This window comes from Medicago truncatula, chromosome 3 (genome assembly GCF_003473485.1).
Source record: "Medicago truncatula cultivar Jemalong A17 chromosome 3, MtrunA17r5.0-ANR, whole genome shotgun sequence".
NCBI classification, from domain to species: domain Eukaryota; kingdom Viridiplantae; phylum Streptophyta; class Magnoliopsida; order Fabales; family Fabaceae; genus Medicago; species Medicago truncatula.
The window spans coordinates 49,480,436-49,491,402 of NC_053044.1; the positions used below are offsets into that span (position 1 = coordinate 49,480,436).

At 35.2% G+C, this 10,967-nt stretch overlaps 1 protein-coding gene across 2 annotated transcripts; it reads left to right on the plus strand.

Annotated features, from left to right (window-relative positions):
- The first annotated feature begins 2,655 nt into the window (after positions 1-2,655).
- LOC11429657 (mucin-17) lies at positions 2,656-10,570 on the plus strand. 2 transcript variants are annotated; one of them, XM_024779366.2, is made up of 8 exons: positions 2,656-2,810; positions 2,918-3,045; positions 3,137-3,332; positions 4,658-4,744; positions 5,499-5,882; positions 6,995-7,166; positions 7,907-9,819; positions 9,937-10,570. In XM_024779366.2, exons 2-8 carry the CDS (start codon positions 2,981-2,983, stop codon positions 10,363-10,365), a joined length of 3,246 nt encoding a protein of 1,081 aa, XP_024635134.1. In that variant the 5' UTR covers positions 2,656-2,810; positions 2,918-2,980; the 3' UTR covers positions 10,366-10,570. The 2 variants fall into 2 exon arrangements, with proteins under 2 accessions (XP_024635134.1, XP_024635135.1); XM_024779367.2 differs by lacking the exon at positions 2,656-2,810 and having other exon boundaries at positions 2,849-3,045.
- Positions 10,571-10,967: the final 397 nt, after the last annotated feature.

Sequence of the window (10,967 nt, forward strand, 5' to 3'; positions counted from 1 at the left end):
TGTATACGTGTTTGCACGGTCAGCAACGCCCACCTAATCAAGATTGTGCCAAATCAGCAAGAAAGTGGGCTCAGGGACTGTTTTAAAAAACAAATTTTTTTGCAAGGACCGATTTCAAAACTTTTTTTTACCAGGGACCAAAATTCAAACTCGCTATATTTGCAGGGACCAAAAGTATATTTTAGCCTTCTTTTTATGCACAAGAAAATATTGTCGTTATTCTTTTGTTTGTATGTATCTGGCTCTTGTGGCACCTTGATGATTGTTTTTCACATGTGATGCATGACCTCTAGTTTTTTATGATCACGCGGAAAAATTAGTAAAACAAAAAATAAATTATTTACCATTTGTTATTGTAAATATTTCAAATTATAAAGTGAGAACACAACACAAACGCTCAAACACAACACAAACGCTCTCCTTCCTCTCCGTTCTCTCGCCGCCGTATCCAGCTCATCTTTCTAAAGCCCAATCATGCCGCCCTCCCTTCTTGTTCCGTCTAGATGTAGATGGTGGTGGTTGGCGATGCGACGATGGTGGTGGGTATGCCATCCGCATCGCAGCTCTCCCCTATTCTCTCGACGGTGGTTCGTCGGTGGTATAGGTTTTAGGCGTGGTTTATTTTGGTCCGTCGGTAGCGTCGAAGATTTGGGTTCACTCGAATCGTGCCGCCGTGGCTGGGTTTGAGGTTCTGTCATATACATCTATTCGGTTTGGATGGTTGCTGCAGATTTGGGTTTGTCTCTTTGCAGGTTTTCACGATTCAGTTTTGCATATACAGTGTCAAAGGATTGGACTGCTTTGGGTTGTTGCCTTTTTTTAAAAATCTGATTCGGTCTCGTGATCGATTTTGAATTGCGGGGCTAGAAATGGGCGTGAATTTGTGTGGTTTGTCACAGTAAATTGTGGATGTGCGATATTCGTCACCGTGTTGGCGGTCGAGTCCATATGCCATCCTCAACGTGCCTCGGCTGTGTTTGTATGTTCGCTTGATGTGGGCCAGAAATGGCTAATTAATCAGTTGGTGCTTGTGAATTCGTTAATTACAGTGTTGGCGGTCGAATCCACCCCTATTTTCAAGCATTTGTCTGTGGTACTGTATGGACTCGAAAGAGTCGTCAATGCTTGTTGTCTTTGTTGCAAGGAGTTGATGGTACGTGATCCGATTTTGTGTTGACGATCGGTTCATTCGCCAAACTTTAGACCCGAGCTCAATTGTTAGAAATCTTTAGGGTTGGATCCACTTTGTGGATTTTTTATTTTTTATTTTTTGGTTTTGCCCGTTAGGGTTGTTGACTGGGTCATATTTCCTGTAATTTTTTTTTTTTAATAATATAAATGAGCAATTGACAACAAATTAGAGCAAGGTCCCAACTTAATTGGACACTATTATTTTTTATGTCATTTTGCTCTTGGCCTATCAAAAAAAAATTTCAAATTATATAAAAGTTATTTTTGCAATAATATCTAAATGACTTCATTGTCAACTTAATTTATAATATATTGTCATTGTTACCTTATCATTATTTTAAAATAATATTGATATTTCCTTTTACTCAATTTCATTGAATTGAATATAAATACACACAACAAATAGCTTAATATTTTATTTATAAATAATCTCACATTTTATTTATAGTTAACTTTAGGCAATTTATAAAATGTTTTTTTTTAGGAATTTATAAAGTTTTATTCATATCCCCTCAAAAAAAATTATTCGTATTTGAAATAATTTTAAGTGTTAGTATCGTACCGAGTACATATAACTTAAGTAATTTTGATCAAATCAATCTTTAAATAAAAACAAAAACTGTCTAGTCAATCTAAAACTCAATTTTAGTTTACTTTGTGATTTAATGTAAAAAGATTCATTGAGTAGCCTATACCTAAATATAATATTTATCTCCATAAAAAATTAAATAATTAATTGAGAGTAATTTTGGAATGTTATTTTTGAAAGAGTAATCTAGGAATTTGTTTTTTTTTTAAATAAGTAATTTAGGAATTTTAATAATTATTAAATGTGCTTTCCGTTCATAAAAAAAAAACTAAACATGCATATGTTACAAAAACTATAAAATTAAATATGCATAGAATATTTAATTTTACTGTGAAAAATGAATATTTAATTTTTATTTATATGCTAGTCAAACGAATTAATGGTCGATACTTTTAAAAATAATTTCTACCTATTAGTGTGTAAAGAATTAAATTATTAGTTTTTGTTAGAAAAAGAATTGAATTTTTAATTAATAAACTATTCAAGACTAAGAATAAGAATAATGCTAACTCATTTTTTTTTATTTTTTTTTTTAAGGAATAATGCTAACTCATTTTGACAAGCACTTTCTAACATTTGTCTACAAGTCTCACGTCAAGTTCTTTAAAAAAGAAAAAAAAAGTCTCACGTCAAATTATTTATATAATTTTCGAAAATTGTTAGAACAAACACATTATTGATAGGGATTCAAACATTAACCCATCTATTTATATGTGTAAGTTTTAATGATTATTCGTGACTTTATTTATTTATAGAAAAAACACACTCTTTTCAACATCAACACAATACTCACTCACTCATATCCAAACTCAAAAAATAGCGTGATTTTCAATTGATAAAAGAGTGAAATGTTAAAAATAGTGTATTAAGATTTCATTCATTCATCGTACTGTAAAAAAAAAAAAAACCGAAGATTTCATTCATCATCTTCCCGAAAGGTAAAAAAGTGAACACATCGAAAGGGTGATCTACTTCAACAGTCTCACTGTCACCATCACCAACTTTGGTCTGATCTCATTCAATCATAACAGTAACTACCTCACACTATACAATTAAACCTCTCTGTTTCTTTTCATTATTTATTATTACAATTATCTTTTCTCCTTCCCCCTTTTTCACTCTTCATTTTCATCACAGGGTTTAGGGTTTTGCAGCATATTTCAATTTTCAATCAATTTGGGATTTCATCAACAATCTTCAATGCCAGAAAAGAAGTCTAAGAAAGTTACCTTCTCTGAAAACGCCATCGCCACAATCACACAACGGTATCTTCTCTCTCTCTCTCTCTCTCTCTCACTCACTCTCTCTCTTGATTTTTTGATTTGATTATGCTGAATCAATTTTTGTGTTTTGCAGGTATGACGTAGCGACTGTGTTGACGGTGTTTCAGGAATTATCACATTACGCTGCTGACGAGAATTTTAATTGGAATGAATTGGTGAAGAAAACCACCACTGGTATTTCTACTGCCAGAGAATATCAGATGCTATGGCGTCACTTGGCGTATGGTTATTCCTTTCCCGAAGATCTCGATCAAGAAGCTCAACCTATGGTGTGTATCATACTACTGTTTTTTTATATTAATGTTTATTAGAGATATTTCATGATCTAATATCCTTGTTTAGTTTGGTTAGTTTGGTTAGCTTTCGATGTTTGTGTCTGTTATTTGCTGGATCAATAAGAAGGGATGCTGCGATCGTTAATTGATATTTCTGAATATTTTCAGTTCTGAATCTTGAATTTGAAAATTCGTATTACAATCATTTACAGAGATACCAATCTTCATCCACTTAACGCCCTGTTTGGATAAATAGCTGATTTGCAGCTTACAGCTTACACATTTATCATGATAAACACTTATATATAAGCTATTTCGATAGAAAAAGATAAAATAAAGTTAAAATTGTTTTCCATATAACCTGTAAGCTGTTTCAATAAACTATCTTGGAGAACTTATTAAAATAAGCTGAAAACAGCTTATGAATAATGTCATAGGCTGTTTTCGTAAGTTCTCTGAAACAGTCTCATAAAACTTATAACAATAGATAAACTCAAATAAGCCAATACTTACAAGTGACGGTGCTTATGTGGCACTTAACAAGCTGTTAGGAACAGCTATGCCTAAGCTAAAACTACTATTGCTATCTGACATCGGTGATAAGTGATCATTCAGTTGAACATGATTTTGAATTACTTGAATGTGTTGGAAGGCGCCTTATTTGTTGTCTGCCCCTATTGCTATCTGACATATATGATCAGAGATCATTCACTTGAACATGCTTTTGAATTACTTGAATGTGTTAGAAAGCGCCTTATTTGTTGTCTTCCCCTAGCGCTTTAGTTGTTGTAACTTAGCTGCCTTTGTTTGAGCATTCAACTTCGTCAGTGTGCTGGTTGTGAAGGATGTGTTTAGTCTCACATCGCTTAGAGATATGACGTAAGTAGTACCTGCAAGGCCGCAGTCCTCACCTTACAAGCTGGTTTTGTAGTGAAGAATTAGACTTTAAGTCCATATTCTATTATTACTAATCAGTTGTAGTTACTATCACAATACATTCATTTAAGTCCATACTGGATGTATTTTATGCATAATTTACCTTCGGTTTATTCTCTGTCAAAATTTATGTGATTAATAGTTGAATTTTTGTTAGCAATATAAAGTTTCTCAGCATGCAGAAGATAAGAACATTGTCATTATTCTGCATATTGTTTTAGTCACAACCATCGTTTTACATGTACTGCCTTTGTTACTCTTCCAATTGCCGTTACCATTTTCAACTGTCCTCTTATTTTTTATTGAATTTTTGTTTCGTAGATTCTTGAATAGGGATTGTACTTTCTTGTATTATTCATTCTTTTTTGGATTCGTATTTTCAGGATGATGATAGTGACCTAGATTGCGAGCTGGAATCATTACCTTCTGGATGTGCGGAATCTACATCAGAGACTTCAGCATGTGTGAAGGTGAACATACTAATATACTAATGATGACATTCCATTTCAATATTTTAAAACTGTGTTCACTACTTAGCTAGTTACTCTTTACTTATTAGATTATTATATTATTAGACTTCTATTAAATGAAACAGTATTTGTGGCACATTTCTCAAATTGTCTTGTTGGAATCACACATTTAAATTTTATAAATCTCTTTCTGATTGTGGGAAGCTTATAATTATATTCTTGTGAAAAAGCGGATTCTATCAGATTAATATCTGACAGTGATAGGACTAGTAATGTTTTATGCTTATGAAGAATCAGCAAAAACAAAAAAAAAAAGTGTAGCAGAAATGAGAATGTAGAAAGGGATGAATGTGTATACTAGAAAATAATGACATTATGGATGAATATATGATACGAAGTTGATGTAGAACCTATAAAAGGAGCAGATAACATACACTTTCCTATGGTGGTTTTGGTCACATTAGAAGAGTAGTAGAGGTTTCATTGGAGAAATTGGATGATACAGATTCTCTGATTAAAATAGGTAGAAGTCCTAAAAAAGTATAGAAGACTCCAATGAAAAAGAATTTTCTAATGTTTTTTCTGAAAATACGGTTTTTGATAGAGCCTATTTTTGTTGGTTGATCCAAGTGATAGTTCCATTTAATATGGAATAAATAAGTTCTTATGGTTTCAATGTTTAAACACCGTGATTGTGCTATTTGTTGTTCTTTAAATCTGACTAGCCTGATTCTCTGGGTTGTTTAATCATCAGGTGATAATTGCTTCCCGCACACTAAGTGAATCTACCCCCAGTAGCGCAACAATTGAGGCTCCAATGACTGTAAATTTTCCTGTTTGCCATTCATCACGAACTTCAAATATTTCGCAGCCCTCTATCTTGATGGATCAGTCAAGCATTATGTTTCCAGTTACTGTCCCGAGACAGACACTGCCAACTGTATCATCAACCGATGCTTTAGAAACCAAGGTAACAATTGGTGGTACCGCAGCTTCCAAAAGGAAAAGAAAAGCATGGTCAGAGGAAGAGGACAATTTGCTACGGGATGCTGTTCAGAAATGGGGTGAAGGGAATTGGGCTACCATGGCAAAAGGAGACAGCTTTCCTATTAAGAGAAGTGCAACACAATTGTCTCAGGTGTTTTTTCAATCCTAAAAGTTTGTGAATTACGTGGCATTCTCCACTGTCATTATATCATTTCTTTATCAGTAATTCAACATGCACATGTATTATGTATATTTCATGTCAGTGTTTGGTTGCTTAGTGGTCATAGCCCTATAACAGTACCCTTTGGCAATTAGAAAGAACTATAAAAATCCTTACATCCTGTGTTATATAACCATTTGTAGTTTATTTAATCTTTGGCCTAGAATGTTGCCAAGATTCATTATATGTACACTATACACTATCCATTACATTTGCCTACCAGCCTGATTTTTCCTTAAATTCAAGACAGATAAGTTAAATCACTTAATGCTCATTCTCTTTGTGGTTGATACTTTTAAAATAGTCAATTTGCTAACCATGTATATTTATCAAAATTCATTCTGGTTTATGTTATTATGTTGATTAATAAGGTAGATAATGGTGGCAGGCATTATTTAAAGTTAAATATTGATAGGAGGTCACGATCCTTGATTTCCTATAGATTGATTGCTATGTTGACTTGGATGCTAATAAGTTGTCGTATTATGTGATTTTTCTCTTCTAACATGGCAGCCTTGGCAGATCTATCTATACCAGCTAGATCTATTATTGGGAGAATTTACTTTAGCTTGTGTGCAGCTATTGTAGTTGTGCCTGTTGAGGCCGACCATATTTAGTGTACATCTGTACACTGTGTTATGTTATCTCTTCCTTGATTTTAAAAGGATGAAAGAAAAATCATCAGTTGGAAAAAAAGTATGTGTTAATGCGTGCACAGTGCTTGTCATTCTGTAAATATTAATATTATATTTTACTGGAATCTGATGACTGATGGTACTAAATTTATTTTAAACCGTTGTCATCTAGTCAGGTCAGGATGCCTGGGTATCACCCAGTTCTCCCGGGTTCAAATCCCGGCAACGGAGTTTACATGTACAAAATGTGTAATTTGTGATGGTTTAGGTCATAGTAAAATGAGTATTTGTTTTGCGTTTAGTTTCGCAGGTACAGTTTTTTGTACCTGTTGTTTTTGTTTCCGTTTTACCTTTACTGTTAATTGACTATTAATACTACACGTTGTCATGGTCTATCCAAATACTCAGAGGTGGAGTGCTTTAAGAAAGAAAGACGGCAGTGCCAATCCAGGACCCACCGCGACCACTGTGACCACCAACACACAGTATACTGCTGAACAGTTGGCAACTCGTCACTCCTTAAATTTAGCCCTTGACATGCCATTCAAAAAGTTATCTGCTCCTGGAGTGACTGATCCTGGTAATTGTCATTTGACTCTTATTTTAATTTATTTTCATATTAATCCAATTCCAGAATTTGCTAGCTGTATTTGTTTATTGTTTCTTTCTTTTCTTTTTCACTTGTAGTCTCTATCTAACTACCGACCAAGTCTCAGGTTAACTTTATGTTATGTTGGCTCTATTTGATGATTGTCTTCTCTAGACTTGGGAATAGGCTGTTAGTAGTTAAAGTTACAATCAGTACAAAAAAAATTATATCCCAAACCATTGAAAGAGATTTGGGGGAAAAGGCTAAGTTGTTGTTGCCATTGATTGTATCTAAGGATTTTGTTATCGGTAATATGAAAGCACAGTTATAAGAAAACATCGAATGAGCACATTGCCGTCACCATCCTGCAGGTTATTTCTTGCAGGAGTTTTGCCTTGGTGACTTTCCCATTCTCCGAATTCCATCAAATAGTAATACTTTTTAACCGTAGTTTGTGTTCTTTGCTACACAGATTATTATTGTTTTGATGGCTTTGAAGTTTTTCTCTAAACTTAAGTATTCAATTTAGTTAACAGCTACTAAAGGAATTTTATACCTAATTAGGCGAGTAAAGTAAACTGTTAAATGTTGGCTCATAAATCTTCTGGAAATGTGTTGTTTTTTGTTTCAATTTTTCAATGTAAGGCTCGTGAATCTAATAAAAAAATTGTTATTTATAAGTCATTTATCTATTACTTTAGTGGAAATCTGAATAACTTATATGGTTGCAGGTAGGACATCCACATCAATAAAAAATCAAGTGCAGCCTCGTAATACGGCGCAATTCTCCACAATTCGTAGTTCTGTACCATCTCAACGTCCGGCTCAACAAGCTTGTGGTTCCCCTACGAAACCCAAACTGGCCTCTGAAAATTCAGTCTCAAAGTGTAATGCAATGTCTGCTCGTGAGTCAAAACCTGGCATTGTTCATTCTGGAGCGCAAACACAAACTGTTTCGCGAACAAATGCTGCGCCACATTTGATGGTTTCTCAAGCAAAAAATGTGGCACATACTGTTCCTGCTTGCAGTACTTTGACAAAGACACCCATTTCTGCTGGTGGGCACCAAAAGATTCGTTCAAATGTGCCTGCTGGTAGTTCTTTGACAAAGACACCCATTTCTACTGGTTTGGCTCCTGTTCAGCCAAATGTAAATGTGCCTGACGGTAGGTCTTTATCAAGAACACCCATTGCTGCTGGTTTGCCTTCTAACCAAAAGGTTCATTCAAATGTGCATGTTGGTAGTTCTTTGACGAAGATACCCATTTCTGCTGGTTTGCCTTCTAACCAAAAGGTTTATTCAAATGTGCCTGCCGCTAGTTCTTTGACGAAGACACCCAATTCTGCCGGTTTACCTTCTGACCCAAAGGTTCATTCAAATGTAGCTGCCGGTAGTTCTTTGCCAAAGACACCCATTTCTGCTGGTTTGCCTTCTAACCAAAAGGTTCATTCAAATGTACTTGCTGGTAGTTCTTTGACAAAGCCACCCATTTCTGTTGGTTTGCCTTCTGACCCAAAGGTTCATTCAAATGTGTCTACTGGTAGTTCTTTGACAAAGACACCCATTTCTGCTGGTTTGCCTTCTAACCAAAAGGTTCATTCAAATGTGCCTACTGGTAATTCTTTGACAAAGACACCCATTTCTTCTTGTTTGCCTTCCAACCAAAAGGTTCATTTAAATGTGTCTGCCGGTAATTCTTTGACGAAGACACCCATTACTGCTGGTTTGCCTTCTAATCAAAAGGCTCATTCAAACGTGCCTGCCGGCAGTTCTTTGACGAAGACGCCCATTACTGCTGGTTTGCCTTCTAATCAAAAGGCTCATTCAAACGTGCCTGCCGGCAGTTCTTTGACGAAGACACCCATTTCTGTTGGTTTGCCTTCTAACCAAAAGGCTCATTCAAACGTGCCTGCCGGCAGTTCTTTGACGAAGACGCCCATTTCTGTTGGTTTGCCTTCTGACAAAAAGGTTCATTTAAATGTGCATGTTGCTAGTTCTCTGACAAAGACACCCATTTCTGCTAGTTCACCTTCTAACCAAAAGGTCCATTCAAATGTACCTGTCGGTAGTTCTTTGACGAAGACACCCATTTCTTCTGGTTTGTCTTCTGACAAAAAGGTTCATTCTAATGTACCTGTTGCTAGTTCTCTGACAAAGACACCCATTTATGCTGGTTTGCCTTCGGGCCCAAAGGTTCATTCAAATGTGCCTGCTGGTAATTCTTTGACAAAGACACCCGTTTCGGCTAGTTCGCCTTCTGACCCAAAGGTTCATTCAAATGTACCTGCTGGTAATTCTGTGACAAAGACACCCATTTCGGCTGGTTTGCCTTCTGACCCAAAGGTTCATTCAAATGTGCCTGCTGGTAATACTTTGACAAAGACACCCATTTCCGCTGGTTTGCCTTCCGACCCTAAGGTTCATTCAAATGTGCCTGCTGGTAATTCTTTGACAAAGATACCCATTTCCGCTGGTTTTCCTTCGGACCCAAAAGTTCATTCAAATGTGCCTGCTGGTAATTCTTTGACTAAGACACCCATTTCTGCTTGTTTGCCTTCTGACCCAAAGGTTCATTCAAATGTGCTTGCTGGCAATTCTTTGACAAAGACACCCATTTCCACTGGTTTGCCTTCTGACCAAAAGGTTTATTCCAATGTGCCTTATTAACTTCTTACATCATGCAATTAGTATATCAAATATTTGTCTCCCTAAAAAATGGAGTTTTTTTTTTGCTTATTTTTGTGTCTATTGTCTCAACAGGATAAACATGTTACCTCTGTGAAAGAAGAGGAAAAAAGACTCGCTGAGCCTGGCTCCACACCAAAAGAGAATGTGAAAGAGGAAGCTTCTACATCTACTACTGAGGGCCAGGTAAATAGAAAACTGGATAAGGCGAGGCTAGATTTAGATAAAGCTAAAAGCATGCCCAGTGAGGAAGTTTTGGAACACAAAGCAGTGCCTCAAAATCCTGTAGGGTCTGAAGAGCGAGGAAGTGTTAAGAATTCAAATTTTACCCCCAACAAGGCCACTGAGAATGGAAATGACAATTTGAATAAGGAAAGTCAAAATCTAAATCAAGACAAGAAGACAAGTTCTGTTAATGAAAACTCTCAGCATCAGAACATGAAAGAGAAACTCGTAAATTTGCCAAAACAAGATGAATGTCGTCAAGGTTTGGAAGTGCCGTGAAAGTAGAAATTGAACACAGGTAGTGGTATAGTATCTAGGGGATTTTAGGCAAATGTATACTGCCGATATTATTACTTTGCAATTGCTTTCCTTTTTTTCTAAATTATGGATTGGTTTCTTGCAAATTTTTACAGTATGAGTGGTAAAAAGATTTTTGTAGAAAACGTCTTCACAGTTATCTAAATCCCCAATATTCAATTTCTTAGATGTTGAAAAATACAACTAAATAAAGGTAAATGAAAAATGATACTCCAATACTAAATTTGTTTGAAAAATGGGTTACTATTACTAAATTACCTTTTGATTAAATGCTCAATGTTGATTTTTCATATTCAAAGATAGTAATTGGTAGTATTAATAAGGGTATAGTTGAAAAAAAGTGATAAATGCATTTAAAAATTTGTAGAAAGTCTTATATTTAGGGACCTTTTTCTTTAAATGGTATTGTAATTAGGGACGGAGGTAGTAGATTTCTTTTTAGTTTTTTTTTTCTTCTTCTTGAAACAGGTTTCGTTTGAAAGTCAAATACCACTAATTAGTGATATAATATAGCGTCTATTAGGCTAGTAATTAGATTAAATAAATAAACAACTTATTGTACC